The sequence below is a fragment of the Ambystoma mexicanum genome, chromosome 6q (genome assembly GCF_040938575.1).
Source record: "Ambystoma mexicanum isolate Mex_15411 chromosome 6q, UKY_AmexF1_1, whole genome shotgun sequence".
Lineage (NCBI taxonomy): Eukaryota > Metazoa > Chordata > Amphibia > Caudata > Ambystomatidae > Ambystoma > Ambystoma mexicanum.
Window position 1 is genome coordinate 394430003 of NC_090937.1, and position 20256 is coordinate 394450258.

At 45.1% G+C, this 20256-nt stretch overlaps 1 protein-coding gene across 1 annotated transcript in view; it reads right to left on the reverse strand.

Annotated features, from left to right (window-relative positions):
• The window catches only part of CASP6 (caspase 6), a 161127-nt gene that overhangs the window by 110244 nt on the left and 30627 nt on the right, over positions 1-20256 (reverse strand). The window contains exons 3-4 of the mRNA XM_069630880.1: positions 9947-9989; positions 5658-5807 (exon numbers count right to left, since the gene is read on the reverse strand). Coding sequence (XP_069486981.1) covers positions 5658-5807; positions 9947-9989 — 193 coding nt within the window. The remainder of the gene's footprint in view (positions 1-5657; positions 5808-9946; positions 9990-20256) is intronic.

The following is a 20256-nucleotide window of genomic DNA, read 5'->3' on the forward strand; positions in this document are numbered from 1 at the left end:
AGCGGTTGAAATATATGTAGGAAACCATTGCCATGTGCAAATGCATAATTACAGATAGTCACACATACAGCGCACAGGAAGAGACTCACCGCAGGAAAAGAGAAACAGCATGGACACAGAGACATTGCTCTTCTTAGCTGATGGCAAAATCATTAGCAGTTACATTCCTGGTTGTTTTTCTCCTAAGCCCCAACCTCACCTCAAGTTTAGAAGTCGAACTGGAAAAAAACATTGGTCATTAATGTGAACTAAAGCCTCCTCTTTGGCACCAATAACTCCTGGATTTGGTTTTGCTTTTATGTATTCTGTTGCATTTGTTCTACATGTGAGTGCCAAAGGTTTGTGATCAGCCTCACTCATTGGGTGACATTTGGTGCTGGTTTACTATGTTCTGCGTGGCCATTTGATGTCACTCTTGTTGACATGCCTGGTGAAGTCATTAGCTGGACCCATGAGTTTTGGGATAACAGGTTTTCTTTAAATACTCGTCCTTGGCACTTAAGGGGTTCATCTCACGTCACATAGGGTCAGCTGGCAGGCCACTGTTTCAGGGATCCGACTAGTGCAGTAGCAGCAATGGATTTCTATCTCTTTCCCGATGAGAAAAAGAGTGGTAGTCAAAAAGGGAAACACTTAGTGATCATGGACGGACTTCATGCCAAGAGGCAAGGAGCATAGCCTCCTCATTCGAACCTGCAGGATCATGTTTCCAATTTATGGAAGGATATTTTCACTAAGGGGGGCTGGAATAAGAGTCCCAGTGATGAGAAGGTGCAGCTATAAATAAAGATTGCATAATCGCAGGAAAACCTGAACATGTTTACCATCAATGGAGCTATACGATTATGGAAGTTTTTGTAATGCTGGCAGAAATAATACGTTGAGCTATTTTCTTTTAACAGTTGGCACAATGGGCTTCATTACGAGTTTGGAGGTAGCCATGCTGACTTTAGGGGGCCCGGTATTTCCCATTCTCGGGACCCGGAACATCCCCATTTGAGGCCCCATAGGGCTCAATGGGAAAGGGGAGGATGCTAACAACGGGCCAGTTAATGACGGGCCCGTTGCTAGCATCCAGGTCTGCTCACGGGTGCCGCTAAGGATGTCTGGTCTGACCAGACATCCTTAGCGGCACCCGCAAGCAGACCTCGTAATGAGGTGGTAGAGTGATAACGGCGCCGGCAGCTCTACCGGCGCCGTTCTAGCTCTACCGCCTACGTTGTAATGAGGCCCAATGTGATGGGTGGGGTACAACGTCCTTTCATCGACCGACTTTTCGATGGGTTTAACAAAAGATTTTCAATGAAAAACGCATTGAAAAATATAGGGGGTGGGAACATGCCTATAAGGGGTGGGGGGTCAGTAATCGAGAATAAACAATAGGGGATGGGGCTTTAGGGGGGAGGACCCCCCAAAATAAAAATAATTTTTATGAGTTTTTTTGTTGAAATATATTCATAAAAATCCATCGGAAAAAAATCTGTCGATGAAATGACAGAACCATGGGTGGAAGGTTATAAATTAATGTTAACCACTGCCATTGCTCTGGCAACCTTCCACACCATGGTTTTTCAGCCAGTCTGCGCCATTGCAGATAAGGACGAGACATATGAAAATCAGTCTTAATGCCACCAATGGGAACAGTCCAACCCAAATTATGGGCCATAAGGCCATGATCCTTCTGCACTGAAACGCAAGCAACCCCAGATATGTTTTGGCCTCATCCTTGGGTTGCAACTTGGTTCCCGATGTCACAGCTGGCATAAATACATCATAAAAACCCAGATGAACATCAATTGGGATTCCGAGGCAGAGTTACATTGATAGGAAGTTCGGCCTCGGCTTCAGAAAAGGAATTCCCATCACCTTGCCCAACTTGAGGACAAATACATATAATGAGGATTAGGGGGCATTCTTCATGGAAAGGGTTAGGTAACAATTGGTGCAGTCCAACTGGTGTGGGACTACACATGACTTATCTCTTGGTATTAGGTTATCCACCTTTTTCATATAGGCCTGTACTACACAAGTTAGGAGTGCGACTGATCAGCCAGGCTTATTTTAAGAGGGGTAATGTGAGCTGTAGAGCTGTACAATTAAATCACTAAATACAGGTATCCAAGCAAACACTTGCACACTTGAAGTTATAATATAAATATGTATTTAATTATACACAACAATATTTAAAGCATTCTTTAAAAAGCAGTAACATTAAACCCAAGTTAGGATTCAATTAAAAAAGTGAACAATAATGCAGCAGAGTCATTTTTCATGTGTTACACATTTTCCAGCACCAACGGTGATGTCATTTGAGGTCAGTATAACACTTATTTTACATTATCTTTGCAGTATTGAGTTATAAATAATGGAAAGGTTAGGGTTAGATCCGAAAAGACTGGTATTCTATAAAACAGTTAAGATTCTCCTAATGGGAAGCAGGCAGTCTTTTATCCCAGCATTAAGAGTGTTCAACAAGTACAACCTGTAAAGGAACAAGCACTCCCAAAACCAATAGGTTCAGAAAGAGGGCTTTAGGCAGCCAGCACAGCCAAAGTCAATGGGCAAAGTCAAAGTACTGATGCTCTTCTTCTTAGAAAACATTTCTTAAGTAGTCAGTACTTCAGCAACTCAAGAGGAATCACCTTGAGGAAGCACAAGCTGAAAGGCCAGTGCAAGTGAGGTGTGGTCAACTCAGAGTAGGGTTAAATAGCACTCGCAAAGGTTGTAAGCACCCTAAATGGCAAAAGGATAATGTACCCCAACCCCCACAGTACCTTTGGATTGAAGAAGTTGTTCCAGCCGGATGCCTTCTGGTTGCAGTGCAGCAGAACCTTGTTCCATGTCTTTGGTCGTGGTGACGAAAGAGAGGATGTCTGGCGGGCTCCTGCGGCAGCACTCTAGAGAGAGGGGATCGGCAGCAAAAGATTTCCTTGGATTCAACGGCTCTTTGTGGTTTTGGCACCTTTTTCTCAGCACCATAAAAGAACAGCCAGCTCCGGTTAGAAGTTCCTTGATCCTCGGTCCTGGACTCTGGTGAGGGGACTCTGGATGGGGATTTCCTGCTTCTGTATGGTGTTCTGGATGTCCACGAAGATTTGGCCGGATTCGCACTTCGGAACATAATGCACTCACAGATGGCCGCGGAACCCCGGGTATTGGGATTCTGCAGCCTTGGAAAGTCGCAGCAAGTCGGTGGTTGCACCAAAATAGAGTTTGTCATGAGTCTAGTTTGTCCCATCAGCCTAAGGGAGGAAGTCGTCCCGCACTGGTCTTCCGAGTCAATTTGAAGACAGGGTCGGCACAGCTGCAGGGCTTCACCAGGTACTTTGTGGTCCAGGTGGGTGCCGCTGGCATCTTCTCACATCCTCTTCTTTGGATGTTGTCCCCCAGTGGCCGACTCTCCCAGTCCCAAAAACCTCCCTTTTTATAGTTCCCATTCATTCACAGCCCAAGGCTATCAATCACACAGCAGGGTGGCTGTTCTCCAGGACAGCCTGCCGGCCAGTTGGAACTAGCTTCACTCAGGCACACCGAGAGACAAAGGACAGGTATGTTTCGGGACCCTCCCTCACTTCTTGCCTTTCCAGACACACTGGAGCCTGGGCTGGCTTCAGGGCTGAAGCCCGCCAAAGGAAAAAACACACAAAGGACTCAAACCTGATTCAAACAACGGAGTAAAAGCCCAGAAGAAACTAACTAACAAGAAATGGCAAAAAAATAAGGCAAGGGCCATTTTGAGAAAATTGTCACCTTTGGGCGCAGGACTGCAGCCGAGTTATCAGCCTGCAGATACATGTCACCAGGTAGTCAAAAAGAAACCACTGACACCAGCCATTCAAGTGAGTTAGTGTAACAATATGTTACATGAGGAATGGATTAAAGGAGTTACTATGTAGGGTGATGTGTGCTGGACCCATAAAGTAAAAGTAAGAGAGGGGTCATTTTACTATTCTTGGGAACAGTAATTCACCCAAGAAAATGTAGTTAAACATTAAAAGAAGTCCAAGGGATTTATCAGTGGCACTGCACAAAAGGTTCTGTGTGTCACAATGCAAAAATCAGATGCCTATGGAGTTTATCATACTCCATAAAACAGTAACAAACACAGAAAATCATGAGAGTGAGAAAAAAGTCCCACCAACTCAGGAGTAAAAATTAAAAAGCCCCGAGTCCAGCAAAAGAGCTGGAGGTCTCTAAGGTTAAAGGGAATTGGCACAGAAATGACAATTCTCCCTAACAGAAAGAACCCCACTAGACTATGCGTAATGCATCTTGTAAACTCAAGTCTTTGGTTCCTGAAACACGTTTGTATGAAATGGATACGATCAAGGCTCCCTCGGGAGGCTTTGCATGTACACAATGTACACACATCAAGATAAATCTTGTGGCTCATTTCACAACAAGGTCCTCACCATGGTTTTCTATGACAAGAATTGGCTAGCTAAACCACAGAACAAAAATCACAATTTTTAGTGTGCTATGCAGAAATGCAATAGAAGGAGGCAATCCTGAGTATGATCTCTGGCCTGAAGGGGGCTAAAATCTACAGTGAGACATTTCCATAAAGTGGGGAAGTAGTATGGCCAAGATCCTAAGATTAAAAAGAAAGTTTGGGCTTCCGGCTACATTCAAAGGCATTTTATTCATGTATATATCCTTCTTAAAAATGCTCTCAAAATAGTATATACCCCTCTTTGCAACAGAGAATCCTGTAACTTTGAGGTGAATGGGGTACTAGTTGTCTCCATATAGTTGAATTGCTCCTATATGCTGGTTTATCTCCCTTATACGAGGTTTGGGCTGGGTTACGCCTGGTGACATACAGATTGGTGTGGGTGCGTGTGTTTGGTGTGTGTTGTGCGTGTCGGTCCGCCCCCCAGGAGTTGTTCCTCAGGGAGAACCCTATTACCCATTTGCAAACTAATACAGACATAAAACGAAGGATGCAGGACAAGCATGTGAGCAGATAAGATTGTTAATCAGATGCAAACAGGTCATGGTCGTTTGTAGGGTGAAATCCATCGGTAGAAGCATTTTAGGCTCCAACTTTTAGATTTATTTTCCAATGTATGCATGCCATTTTTGTTTAAGTAAGGGTACTTCAGATTGTGTTTCTCATTTTATTTATTGGTTAGTACTGACAATTCGAGGACAGAATGTATTTTTGAGGTATTACATTGTTGCCTGGGAGCGCTGTGGTAAACTATTCGAGAATGTACTGTTCTGTTTCCAACAACAAATATGCATGTATCCATATTCTCATAAAGCACCCACTCCACGGTTTCTACCCTGGCCCCTTCACCAGGGAACTTTCTCCTGGTCTTGATTAATGGGTAATTTGCATTAGATAGTCAAAGGGTCTGGTGATTTTGCAGTACAGAAATAACATATTTACCCACTGTGCATGTTTTCAAAGGCCTTCCTTCATTTAGCCAGTAAACAGTTTAGTGGGTTAATGAAACTGCTACATAAAAATAAAATTGGCTCATGGATGATTTTCCCTGCAGAGCGTACTCTACTCAGCCTTTTATCATTCAGGTGTTGGAGGAATTAGAATCAGTGGGTCTGTTTTTAAGGAACATTTAATTTACAGTGCTCCTAGGTCCAATGGCAATAGTGGCAAGTTCCATACTGAACCAAATTCCAACTAGCCTTACCTTTGCCTGAGGTTGTCCCTATCTGCATTCGTTCCTCGTCTCTCTGGCATCGTTAGGAACCAGTGGAACCACTCATGGTTGAAGATTAAGGCAATCCCTCTTCTCTTGCTGTTCATTCTGTATTCTTCTGCTGGATCGAAACGTTCACGTCTTTATTGAAAAAAAGGAAAGCACAGATCTTTGGAATTAAATGTATTCTGACATACAGGACCAAAATGTATAATCGTGCAGCATTTGGCCCGCATACGAGTGTGCTATTGACTTGGTAGTACCTGTAGCATTGCATGCATCAGAACATAACGGCGACAGCTGCGTTGGTCTTGCCTCCATCAACAGCAATACAAAACCGACACCCACTAGTCCACCATTTCATAAAACAGCACTTCTGTGAGGTGATCACTTGAAGTACTAGAGATACTGTGTATGCTACATTGGTAAGGAGAATTTATTTTATGTCAATTCATCATATGTAGTCAATGATTGATGCTCACCTTGGAACAGTAATTCCTCCTTATTCTAAATCTTTAATCTGAGAAACCGCAAACTTTGTGGAATACGACAATGAAACGTATTTTGCAGTTTTGTCATTTTTAATTGTGATTTGTTTATGCATTGGGGCTTATCACTCTTTTTTCAGTAAGAGGAGGAAGTGGATATTTTATTCTGTGGCTTGCACGTGACATTAGGATTTAGCTAGGAGGGGTCTCAGCGTATTTTATTTGTTGTGTTGACCGAGTGCACGCTGTTAGAGAGCCATTGCAAAAGACGTGAAAGGGTTACACAGGGGCAAGAATGACAGTAGATAAAAAAAACAAATTAGAATCCAGGCAGCATGCATATTGAAAGAAGTAGGGTTCAGACCTTTGATGTATGTGCCAAAACAGCCTTGTAACAGAACAAAAGACAAGAGCTTTGTGCCCAAAACATTCTTCCAACACAATGCCTGCATCTCAGAAAGAGTCTGTTTTAGAGGCCAACGTTACACCTCTGGTTTGGCAAGAGGGCAGGAGCAAATTTGGTAGGTAATAAGTGGCATGGCTATGGAGGTCCTTGTGACCAAGAAGTGCGGTTTTAATTCAACACGCTGCTTTATGTGGTGCTAGAGCAGTACCATCAGTGCTTGCAGGCTACGATTGCTCCTTTTCTGTTCGGTGATGTGGCAGGCAGAGGTAGTTTTTTGAACGTAGGACCTTTCCACTGTGTTTGTTGGATGTCCATTTGACAAAATCAGAATGGTATTGGGTCATCTCTAAGGTGCTCAGCCCAAGGAGGCAATTACTATTTGCTGTGGAGGTATTCTATCACCCTACATAGGTTTTCGGGAGTAGGTCAGTGGTAATTGTAAAGTTTGGCTTCACAAAGGGTGCAAGCCATTTGACCCCGTTGGTAGCTTAATGTGTCTTATTGGTAGTCACTGGGGTACCAGAGCATTTCTTTTTAAATCCTGCTCCCAGCCATTGTATAGTTTAGGGCTCCCATTGTTCAGGGCAACCATGAGGTGCCCTCAAAATGGCTGTTCTGACCATGTGGGCTCTTTGTGAACCCGCAATAGCAACCTCCATTTTGGTCCTGACTGGTGTAGCGCAGTATAGGTCCCTGGGCTCTACCTCTCACTTCCTGTGAGGGTGGCTAAGTGGCTGTCCGAGTGACCAACCAGAATGGTTGGTAATCTGACTGTGCCCCTGGACCCCTTTAATCATTTGTGCAGTGATATTAGGGATCTGCTGTGCCAATGCTTCTCTCTCTTTTGCTGATTGTTCTGGAACTTGGAGGCGATAGGTCTGCCAACGGCCTGAAGGAGTTTCACCCCTGCTTTCTGCTTTCCACGTTTGTGTGAATTGTAAAGTCCTCTCTTGGTGAAACCTGTGCAGTGGTGTGGCTTGAGAATATCCTGGATCAGGTTTTCTGCTCCTGGAGGTCTAGTAGGGGCATCCCAAAAACCTCTGCAGTCTTCCCACATCTACTGGGTCGAGCCCTCCGCACTGGAACTTGTTTCTGGGCTGTTTACGGCTGCATCCAGCCATTTCCCGCCAGGATCTTCTGCTTGGCTGCGAGTCACTGCTGGTGTACAGAAGTGTAACAAGACTTCACCACCCTGCCAAATATACAGCTTACGTCGTCCGAGGCTGCCTTCAGCCATTATCAGCATCCTGGGATTGTTTCCTGCTGTGCTGCCTTCATATTTTGTCCACTGACCTGCCCGGACCCATCTTTGCATTTTCCCTCGCATTTGCCGAGTCTTCCTTCACGAAATCTCTGGTGCAGGCTTGAAGTTGGACATTGTGGGAAGGTTTTTTTGTTTCTTTTCTGGGTAGTCGCTGGCTCAGTGTGCAAGCCTGTGGGTACTAGATCCTGTAAATAGCACCTGGAAAGAAAGCCCAGCACCTATCAGGTTTTTTTAGTGGTGCTGGAGCTGTTTTCATAGAAGCCATTAACAAGAACACTTACCTCTGGGTCCTGGGGTGGGCGATTATTCATAATAGTTAACCAAAGGGGTCCCTCTGGTCCTGGGTTAAGATTTCGGATGCAAGTCTCTACCCATTTCCCATAGACTTCTATTGGGGGTCCTCCTGCTCTGCTGCATCTTCTGGTTCGTTCACCGACCTCTGGAACTGACACTCTTCGTTGGGGTCTCTTTTGGCCTTCCTTGGGATTGTGGAGGCCACGCCTGTGTGGTAGAACTGACTTACCTCTACTAAAGCAGATGACCCATTGACTTCAATCTCATCGTTTCCTATGGAACTTTCAACCTACCCTGGAACTCTAAATTGACTTGGGAGTACTTACCTGCTGCTGGATATTTTTCCTGGATCCACAAGGGGGTTCAGTGAGCTCTTGACCACATATGATCAGTTGAGTACTTAGTTGCGATTTCTAATAGCAATGGTCTTCATTTCTCCCATGGGAAATGTAGTTTTAGCATTGCAGCCAATTTTGTGGATCTATGTGATCACTGCGCACCCGAAAATCCCACATTCGGAAATCCTGAATGCAAAAATGCAAGCGCGCAGTGACCACATAGATAGCAGTGCCATTGTAGAATGGCACATTCCTTGCAATGCAAGTGCAGGGCACACCCCTGCAAACCCTGACCCAGTTATACCAGACAGGTGAGGGGTGGGGGGACACCCACACAACCTCCAATCTCCATGAGCAACATAACAGGGTTGTGCGATTTCCATTTACTGCAAATGCGCAGTAAACATGCATTCTTTATTTGTTTTCAGTATCAGATAAGAATTTTGTGACACTGTACATATTTGTTTCCTGATGATCCCTTTGGCTACCCTCCCTGGCTGTGATTGATTATTAGGTGTGGATTTGCATGCCTTTTAATGACATGTCCTAGAGGGTTATTTTAGAATATTTTACTGCTGGTTAATACATCTACTTCCTTTCTGCTTATAGCTACCTTTATATATTAGATTCTGACCACAGGGACCAGGGCCTTCTCATATACCTCCTGCTCCTGCGTTTTGTTTTGTGGTGCTCTGGTTCGTCTCAGCCTCCTGTTAATTTATGTTGGGCGCCTACCTTTGGTAGTGAACCCACACATAGACAGTGGGTAAGGAGAGGCCTTTTTAGACATTACTGTTAAAAAAAAAACACATACTGCGTTTCTTGATAATGTCCATTATATTGCATGTACTTATTTGACCCATTAGATTTTTACATGTGATTTAATAAAATATATATGTGTTTACAGTATATCAGTGTAATGAATTGCTAGGGATATGTGGGTGGACTCATTTACCCTTATGTCAACCTCCTAGCCCTACCTCAGAGTAAAGCCTTGTCGCTCTGTCCACGTTATGTACCTTTAAAGAGAGCTTTGGCTTCTCTTTCTTGTCAGGCGTGGTATCCCCCCCATTAAAATCCGTGGTTGCACTGCCCTCAGAGGGTGGTACAAAAACTGCCTTAACAGTAGGTTCAGAGTCCAAGTTTGTAGTGCGGGCTTTTACACATTTGACAGCTGATTTAGCCTGCTTTGTTTTGCTACAAACACCCAGACTAACAGAGCAAATACACGTACTGACATAGCGGCCACTGAAATAGATGGGGCTCGCCTTCTAACTCTTTCTATTTCCATTGCAAAGCCGAGCGACAGAAAAGGAATCCAGCAGAGGGCCGGACGTGAAAAAGAAAGGGTGAAGTAGCATATCAACTCCATAAGTGAACGTTCCTATGTTTTATCTCCTAACAATTTTTGCAACTTCAAAATGTTCATGGACCCATGATATTTGGTCCTGGTATTGCTTAAATGGAGACTCACCAGACACGACTCTTACCTTGCATCAACAGCGTCCGTTTCCGTTGTGCCCTTATCTACAACTGTAAAGAACAGGAAAAAAGACGATTGAAATCATGGTCCAATGTTAATTTGCTTCCAAGGCACTCATTACCGTTATAATCGAAGCATAACCTTCAGCATTACGAGTAAGCATGCCTCAAGCTGCCAACCGAATCCCCATAACACTGTGTGAGACATTACCTTATTTAAATCGGCCAACCAGGTCTTTAGTGCTTGTTTTATATTTAAAAAACCCATATTGTAGTACTGGAGAACTATAATTACTAGTACTATCTAGCCAGTCAAAACAAGTCTTCATTAATCCACGTGTTCTGCATCTGACATGCAGGCCTGGGTAATCTATGGTTGTCAACCACACTCGCCTCGACCATTTTCCGTTCGACTCTTGTTGTTTGCACTATCAACATAGATATAGGTGTATGTTAATGGGGGCGGTATGTGGTGAGAGAGAGCATCAGCGGGGGAGAGGGAAGTATTTGGGGAACCACCCGTTAAAAGAAAGAAAATGTGAACATCTAGCAGGAGTCGGGCAAAGGGTGATCGAACCACAGGTGTGGCTTGGTGAGTTTGCTTTAGAGCTTTAGAGAACTATGGGCAGCAAAGGCATGTGTTTATGCGCAGCAGTGAAAAGTGGGGCATGCAGAAAAGTACTCCAGGCAAAATAGTATTCCGAAAATATGGGCTTTTTCTTATTTTAGCTCTTCACAGGTGAACAACGCGCATTTGCTGAGTGATTGTTGTGATGTGTCCCTCCCACGTGTATTGCCCTTTTAAGATCATGGCCAAAGCTAATAAAAGGAGCCCCTGCAGGCACGTGCAGTAGACTGGTTGCAGAATCCAAGATGGAATGACCCGAGTGTGTCTCATGTCAGGCCTGCAGGCCCACACAGTGTGAGCCCGGCCTGCAGGCCATATTGCCATGGGGCCCTCTTGCCAGCAAGGCGGCCAGTGTCTGCATGCGCCGTGTAAGGCTCACCCCCCTACCCCCATCCAAGACCGGGTGTCCCCTGGCAACCCCCCCCCTCAAATTCCTTAAATTCCTTAAAGGCAAGAAAGACATTGGCTCTGGCACTACTTCCAGCTCAGGCACAGTCTTAGAGGCTGATAGTGAACTGACTGGATGTCACACATCGGGAATAGGCATCCCGTTTTGGTCATGCTCAAACCGACTACACCGTTCACAGGTCTACAAATTGCTGAAACAAGACACTATGAACAGGTTTGAAAAAAGCTTAAATGAGTGGGAAGAAAAACGGAAAACCTGCATACCACCAGTAAAGTGATGGCACAAATAAACACAGCGAACAGATTGGGACAAGAGAAGATATGCTGTTATTTACACTCAACCCCAATTAGAATGTTAATGGCAAAGCTGAAAGTCTCAGACACATACTCAAAGTGTGGGTTAGCAGGGGTGTGGTGGACTTGCTCTTGCATGTTCTTTCTTTGCCGCAAGGGCCATTCTGGATGGTGAATTATTTGGGAAATGGTCAATTTGTATGTGCTCTATACTGAAAGAAAGGTTTCAGGCAATGCAGGCCTGCCTCGTTTTATTTACTTTACCTACAGGATTTACTGACTTGCTTTGCCATGGCAAACCATTTAATAACCACCTCGCGTGTACACCCTCAGTTTGTGTTACTGTGCGGTCTTGTGTATATACAGCCTTGCATTATGACTACTTTAATTATGTTGCTGTTTTAAGAAAATATTTTTGGCAGATCCTCACCCAAAATGCTGTCAGAGCCAGTGGTCTTTGTGCCAGCAGCTATACATGTTACAGTGTTTAATAGGTTATCGGGCTGCAGAGTGAAATGGCCGAAATCCAAAATAATGGAGGACTTCCTGGGCACCAACCCTAAAGTGTTTAATGACTGGGGTATTGGATTGGTTGACACCCAGATTAAATATGTAGGGACAATATTCCCTTGAAAAATCACAAACATACCACAACACTGCACCCCTGCTTATTTTTTCTATATATTTGTATTTCTAAATTTGAAATGTATTTTAGATAATTTGACGCAACTTTTTATGAAACTTGGTCTGGGAAAAATGTTTAACTTGCTAGAGACGCATTTGAAACTGGATGTGCTGATCGTCTTGTTTCGCCATATCCTAGACGGGCTGTCTCTGCCTCAGGGTGAAAACTATGGATTAAGAAAGGGCTGGGCACTTCTAATTTTAAGTTGCTGGTAATCGGATAAATGCCTCCTGGGGGGGCGGGGGGGAGTGGAGGGAGGGGTGAACTGGCTATGAGTGGCCTCCACATCTCGAGTCATACGGTTGTCGTCTCCAAACCATCGGAGACATTTTTGGGAATATTACGATGGGTATCGTGACGTGTCTGCCATGGTTAAATGTCAAAACTATGCATATGTTGCCACCTTCCCATCTGCCTTCAGCCAACACACCGCTATCCTTCCCGCAGGGGTGGGGGGTATGGCCTTCTGGCAAGATGTGTCTCCAAGTGAAAAACTAGAAAACAAAGGTAATGAAGGAGGAAAAGAAAAGAATGGAAACATTTAAAAGAAAGCTAGAAAAGTGTGAAAGAGTAAAAGAGTAGAAGAGATAGGGAACAACACAGTGGAAGAGCAACAGAAAGAGCACATGAGAAGGAAAGTGAATGAAACAGCAACAGAAAGTAAGTTTGAGGGTGAAATAAAGCGGAAATAAAGAGCAAAGGAAAAAGCAAAAAAAATAGCAAAAGAAACTGTGAAAGAAAGTGATTGAGAAAAGATTAAAAGAAAATAGTGAAAAGAAAAAACAAAGAGGAGCAAAAGAAAGTGCATTAAAGGAAAAGAAAGGCAAAGCAGAAAGAGTGAAAGAAACCCAGAGTTAGAAAACAAAAACTGAACGTATGAGCAAAACAGTGAACAAAAATAACAAAGGCAAAAAAGTACTAGCATAAAAATATCGAAAGGACATTGCAAAATGGCAAGAAAAGAGCAAGCAAAAGAAAGAGAAATACATATATGCGTTCGGTGAAAATTACACTGTAAAAGTATGTGAACAGGTTTTCTCTTGCACAGTTGGCAGACCAGAGACATGTCTTTGAGACAGGATATTTCTTGAAGATATGTGTTCCTAGAGGTCATTAAATCATTCACCTTGTGGCAAGTTTAAGGACACATTTAATAAACCCAAGTTCATTGCAGACTCAAACTGCACCGGTGCCAGAAGGAATGAACTAGGAGACGGGTCTTCTCCTACGTCCCAAGACTCTGGAACCACCTGTCTGTCAAAATCAGACCTGCCCCTTTGCATCTACAGTTGAGGAAGGAGCTCAAGACCAGACCACACACCCTCCATGCCCCACCCTACCCAGGAATGGGTGACCTGCTCCTCACAGGTTCTTCCCCTGGTTGCTTGTAGTTCCCTAGCTGCCAAATTGCCTGCACTACCCCTTCCTGGGAGTCAGCTCTGCGCTCCCTTGTTTCACCGCTTCGGTCACCATGTTTCCCCCCCTATGATTGTAAAGTGCTCTGTTGCTTCCCGAAGGCAGGTCCATGTTAAATAAATAGCATAATAATAATAATTAAATGCTGCTCTCCTTTAGTCCATTTATAACACATTATCACGGGTAACAGTATGTTTTGCATGTGTTGTTATTCTCCGAAGTGGCACTGTAATTAATGTTTTAGAAAATATTGGATTGGAGTTCGACTTAAAAATGCCTTTGGCACGAGCATTAGCTTCTGGAATAAGGTCAAAGCTATTTTGTGCTGACGTTTCTCTGTTGCCACACAAACATTTGGCTAGGGAAGGGCCATGGATTAAACAGGTCACCGGTAACATCCAATCAGCCTGAATGATGTTTATCTTTTCAAAATAGTGCGCAGTTCAGCAGATGACCAGGCAAAAGCCTTTAGCTCCCGTTTATTCAAGAAATACATAAGCGAGCAAAATGTGCAGTAGGAGCAATATGCATCTGCAGGGTGATGCAAAGTCCTGCATATGCACCTGCATGGTGATTCACACAGCGTTCAATATGCACCTGCAGGGTGATGCAAAGTGCTGCATATGCACCTGCATGGTGATTCACACAGCCTTCTATATGCACCTGCATGGTGCTTCACACAGCCTTCTATATGCACCTGCATGGTGCTTCACACAGCCTTCTATATGCACCTGCATGGTGCTTCACACAGCGTTGCATATGCACCTGCATGGTGCTTCACACAGCGTTGCATATGCATTTGCATGGTGCTTCACACAGCGTTCTATATGCACCTGCATGGTGCTTCACACAGCGTTCTATATGCACCTGCAGGGTGATGCACAAAGTGCTGCATATGCACCTGCATGGTGCTTCACACAGCGTTCTATGCACCTGCTTGGTGCTTCACACAGCCTTCTATATGCACCTGCATGGTGCTTCACACAGCGTTGCATATGCACCTGCATGGTGCTTCACACAGCGTTGCATATGCACCTGCATGGTGCTTCACACAGCGTTGCATATGCACCTGCATGGTGCTTCACACAGCGTTGCATATGCACCTGCATGGTGCTTCACACAGCGTTCTATATGCACCTGCATGGTGCTTCACACAGCGTTGCATATGCACCTGCATGGTGCTTCACACAGCGTTGCATATGCACCTGCATGGTGCTTCACACAGCGCTCTATATGCACCTGCATGGTGCTTCACACAGCGCTCTATATGCACCTGCATGGTGCTTCACACAGCGTTCTATATGCACCTGCATGGTGCTTCACACAGCGTTCTATATGCACCTGCAACGTGATTCACAGAGCACTGCATATGCACCTGCAGGGTGATTCACACAGCGTTATATATGCACCTGCATGGTGCTTCACACAGCGTTCTATATGCACCTGCATGGTGATTCACAGAGCGCTGCATATACACCTGCATGGTGCTTCCCACAGCGTTGCATATGCACCTGCATGGTGCTTCCCACAGCGTTGCATATGCACCTGCATGGTGCTTCCCACAGCGTTGCATATGCACCTGCATGGTGCTTCCCACAGCGTTGCATATGCACCTGCATGGTGCTTCCCACAGCGTTGCTTATGCACCTACATGGTGCTTCCCACAGCGTTGCATATGCACCTGCATGGTGCTTCCCACAGCGTTATATATGCACCTGCATGGTGCTTCACACAGCGTTCTATATGCACCTGCATGGTGATTCACAGAGCGCTGCATATGCACCTGCATGGTGATTCACACAGCGTCGCATATGCACCTGCATGGTGATTCACACAGCGTTGCATATGCACCTGGATTAAGTTGCGCCTTCTACACTTGCGTGAATTTGGCCCATTTACTAATGCAAACTGCAAATCACCAGATGCAAATCCCTAGAAGTGCTACTTAACACGCAAGCTGAAAAGTGAAATAGCCTTTTTTTAATAAAAAAAAATAGTGAATCAGATTCTTTTTTTTTATTTATTGTTTTTTTTTTAAGTGTCTAACCAGGTCACATGGAATCCAGCACCAATTGGGATCAGAGGGCATCTGGAAACCAGGGATGCTCAGCAACCCTGTTAAGTGCTCATTGAAGGTGCTAAACTGGGGATTTTTCAGAACCCCTGTAATTCCTTCCACTGGCCAGGACAAGTATATGGGGCACAGAATAGATTTCCCCCTAGTCATAGTCCTTATTGGAGAACCGGGAGTCTGGGGTGGGGTGGTCCACGGTCTGCAACTCCTGCATTCAATAGCAAGACACCCAGGGCCAAGGAATGATAGGGATTTGGTCTCAACCAAGCATCTCAGTGGAAAGTTCTCACAATTCCCCCAGACCAGTTAGTGTGAGAACACACAGAGCAGGACCATGCATTCCTCCCAAAAACCCTCAACATCAGTTTGGAGGTATCAAACTCCCTCTCACCATTTGGCAAAACAGAGCATGCGTGACTTCTACAGCTTCAGCCAGGAAGGGAACTGAAGAATGAAGGAACGCCAATATTTAAGATATATGTCCAATCCCACACGAAGAGTTGCCACACTACACCCATCACTCCTTTGCAGGAAACCTGTTGGCACTTGCAGAACTTGCAAGAGACTTAGCCCAGAGTTACAGCATCAGCTGGGAGACACAAGTCCTGATATTACAACTACAGGAAACCATAGCCACGCTGGGGAGCTCATGACAAGCAACTCCCCCTGGTGCAGCACAATGAATGATTAGATACACCTACAGTGTATGCAAGCGCTCAGTAACGCTTGCCAAGTCAGCAGTAACGCTCCAGCTCCTTTAGACAATTTACACAGGTAAGTTCACAAATACTATATTCTAGACCGAAAATATACACTAGGAAATGAAATGAGCAGGTGATAATATTACATAACACTCAATTATAAACATATATACAGTCACCTTTCGGTTCTTAGGAATGCATTCAACAAATATAAAGTAAGTAGGGATGTAGTAGAATGGAACAAAGTCACATGAAATGTGCCCTAAATGCATAAGGCCAATTCCTCGGCTGAGTGGGGCCTTGTGCCTACCTTGTGCCCAAAAGTCACAAAGCTTCTTCTTGGGAAAAGGGTCTGATGTTGGAAGAGTTGTTGTGTTGGTGAAACGTTCCAGAAGATTTTAAAAAATGTTACTGGTAAGTTTCAGGTACAGCTACTTTTAGACACGATCAAGAAGCGATGCGATGGAATGGAATTACACACGTTCATTCTATGGTTCATTCTAGGGAGAACAGGGGGGAGACGAATGCGTTGCGATTACTCAGCCCCCCTGACTGCGATTTTTCCAGATGACTCGATGGGTCATGTGGGAGTCGTTGGAGGTAGGTTTTCCTGCTGTTGGTTCCAGCGAGATGGGCACGGTCAGTTCCAGGAGCAGAGTGCAACCCTTGGTGATGAAACAATGCAGAAGGCACCGACTCAGACCTCTTCAGGACACTTGACCAGACAGGGGAAGGCGAGTTCCAGCGACAGCCACCATACAAAGAAGACAGCAGGCTTCCTTCCAGTGGCGGTTGAAGAGCTTCCAGAGCAGGATCTCTCAAAGCTGGGAGGATGAAATTCATCAAGCAGGCGACTTACACCACAAGCTGGTGACTATCGAAGTTCCAGTGGAAAATGCGGAACAGCAACAGTTCTAGCAAGGTTGCCCACTGGAAAAATGGTTCGTCCACCGGTGGTCCAGGGGCACGTCTGCAGGCTCAGGATGGCTGGATCCTCGAGAGCACACGGGTTAAAGCCCCACACAGGGCCTTTGCAGATCAGGTAGTCCAGCAGGGCTTCACTGGGCCAAACACAGGAAGGGATGCTGAGCCTCTTCAGGAGTTGTGCATGGATCTTCAGTCGGCTGCTTCACTACACAGGATGCTTGGCTCCAATGCTGATCCGAAGAAGTGGCTGCAGGAGTCTTCTTATCTGCAATCCTGGCTGGAAGCAAGTTACCACCTTGCTGGGCCAAGCACATACAAAGGCATCAATAGGCCGCGAAAGCAGCAGCAACATTTCCATGCAAGTGAATGACCTTATATGGGATTTCCTGACGCAGGAAGAAGGCCACACAACAATATGGCCAGAAAACGAGCACAATTACTGTGGTTTGGCAATTTTAGGGCACTAACCAGGTTTATTAGCCATACCCAGTAAATGCAAGTGCGCACACTCGAAATAATACAAAAATTTGAAAAATAGAAGCTTGTCTTTAGTAGGTACATATAAAAGTAACCAAAAATCCCAAGTGTAAAAGAGTAGGGTGATACAAAAGTATCCCCACTGCACTGTATTGTAAGATGCTGGGTGCACTGTTTACAAGTAATTGTTATGTAGGATTTTCATAGAAATGGTAAATCTGCCTGACCTGGGTCAACCCCAGATCTTTTTGCTTGCATACCTCTGAGTGGGAACCTTTTCCCACACTCACAGAATCTTTTACTATTTATGGGCGTCATTTGTTTGACTCACTATAGTGTCCTTTTAAAGTTATCCTCTTTAACAACTTTTTGGCAATAAGTGCCTGTTGTTGCTGGGTTGCTCTAGGGGCTCTACTTTTAACTTAATCTGGCTAACCATGAGAGAACTACAGTTTCCAGGGGTAGAAAGAATCTTTGGATCCCTTTTACATTTTATTTTTTGTAACCAGCACACCCCACCTTAGAGGGAGTGCTGGGGAGATACAATGTATCCCTTTTCACACTAAAACTGTAACAGTTCTGTTAGAGGGACAAGCTTACCTACAATGGCTGGTGGCAGTGATACCTTGTATTTATTTGTTGCACCTTTACCGCGGGCTGTGTGCACAGCTGTAGTAAAGGCACCCAAGGGTGCTCATTTTACCAAAATGGCCAGTCTTCTTTTTTTGCCATTTTAGTGTCTCTTGTCCTTTTATTGTTCCTTCCCCTGACATCCAGAGTGGGAAATTCCTTTGTGTGATTTTTATCTTCCCCACCCAGGCTCCAGTCTGTCTGGGAAGGCACGAAGCAAGGGAGGAGTCCAAAACTCTGCAGCTGTTTGTCTTCCTCCTAGCCTGAAGGGCGACAAATCCCAGTAGGGGGCTAGCGCCCCTTGTTGTAAAATGTAGGATGAGTTGTGCTGTAGTTCCTGTTAACTACTGTGAACCTGGAAGCTGAAGACAAGTCGACCACTGGAACTGAAACCGAAGAGGATGGTTAAGGAAAAGCAGCCGAGACGATTTCCAGCAACCGGAGAGCCTGCTCTCTAACTGGACCCTGCTGTAGCCCCTCCTTCCAATCGACGTGGGGACTTCAAAAATGACGATCCTGACCTGGAGCCTGGTGAGACCCACTAGACTAACTGAAGAACGGTGGACTGGAGGGTTGCCCAGAGCAATGCCAGTGGTTACGATTCATTCTAAAACTTCCAGCCATCACCTCTTTGTTTTTGCTTTGTCACCCCGAGTGGGACGGGTATGCCCAGACGTGGGTCCCGCGCCTGCTGGGCCTAGAGACCCAAGCTACTCCTCACTGATGAGCCCCAACAAGGGCGAAACATGTTTGGGGATGCTTGTGGTCTCGTGCAGAAGGAATGTGACCTAGCAGTTCGGGCTGGACTGCCCCTTTTGGGGTGGGGCCAAGCCCGATTTGCATATGGTCTTTCCCCTTCTGTAATGGCTTGGCATGTGAAGAACAGTGGTCTGGGGGATTGCCCAGAGCAATGCCAGTGGTTAAGATTCATTCTAAACCTTCCAGCCATCAGCTCTTTGTTTTTGCTTTGAGACCCACTAGACTCAAGAAGACCTGCATTTTGAGCCATCCCACTCTATGCTGTGACCTTGCAGGGCTGCAATACCCCAAAACCCTGGGATCTCGAGCCATCGTGCGGTGCACGGTCTTCTGAAAATACGAAATCTCGCTGAAACTTCGTGAGCATCCTGGTGTATCTCCAGAGACACGAAAGTCCCCTCACCAGAGTGCTGGACCTTTTTAACAACGAGAATTCAACCACGATTTTCTGTCTTCTTCTGTGCTCCTTGAAAAGGCCCCAAATCTGCAGAACATCATTCAGCCATGAGGAAAACCTTGCCTAAAGCATTCTCCTTTGCTTCCTGCTACAAAGTTCCTTCTTAAGTCTTGTTTTCAATCACCACGACAAGGAATCCACTGACCGGGTATTTGGATGCAGATCCTGAAGTCCTCCTGCTGCAAAATCTTCAATGCTGATGTAGTGTGTCGACTTGGGTATGTACTTACCTTAAGTGTGTTAGGATTTCTGTGTACCTGTGGGGCGTTTTCTGTGATTGGTAGGCCTCTCGGCCAGTGCACCCAGTCCCACTGCTAGAATCCTGCTAGGGTGTCTTCTGTGAAGGCCCTGGCCCCTCTTCTAAAACTAGAAGTAAAGAACTCACCTGTTTGCCTAGCCTTCCTGAGGAACTCTGACTTTTGCTACTTAAGAACCTATTCTGACACTGCCTGTTGGTCACTAGATCCTAGTGGCCCCCCTTCTGCCACTGAGAACACTCGTGCTCCAAGAATAAGGGAACAACTTTTAAGGGATTGGGCCTTTTGCCTAGAAAAGAAAATAAGTATTTAAAAGTTACTTACTTGTAAAACAGTTGGTTGGTAACTAACTCTAGGAGTCAAAAGTTACAGAAGTTCTTAATTACCTTGGATGTATGATGCACTATGAAAGGTATGGTTAACATCTTTCTTTCCTTAGAACATATTTTGCCATTCTAATAGAAAGTAGATGTGAAGTTATATTACTCACCTGTGATTAGGTTGTGCCTCTTCCCAAAAATAATGTGTTGGTTTCACCAGATTATTCCTGTTAGGATCATTGTAGGAGTGTCCCCCAACTGGGTCTTGCTTCCCCCGACTTGCTG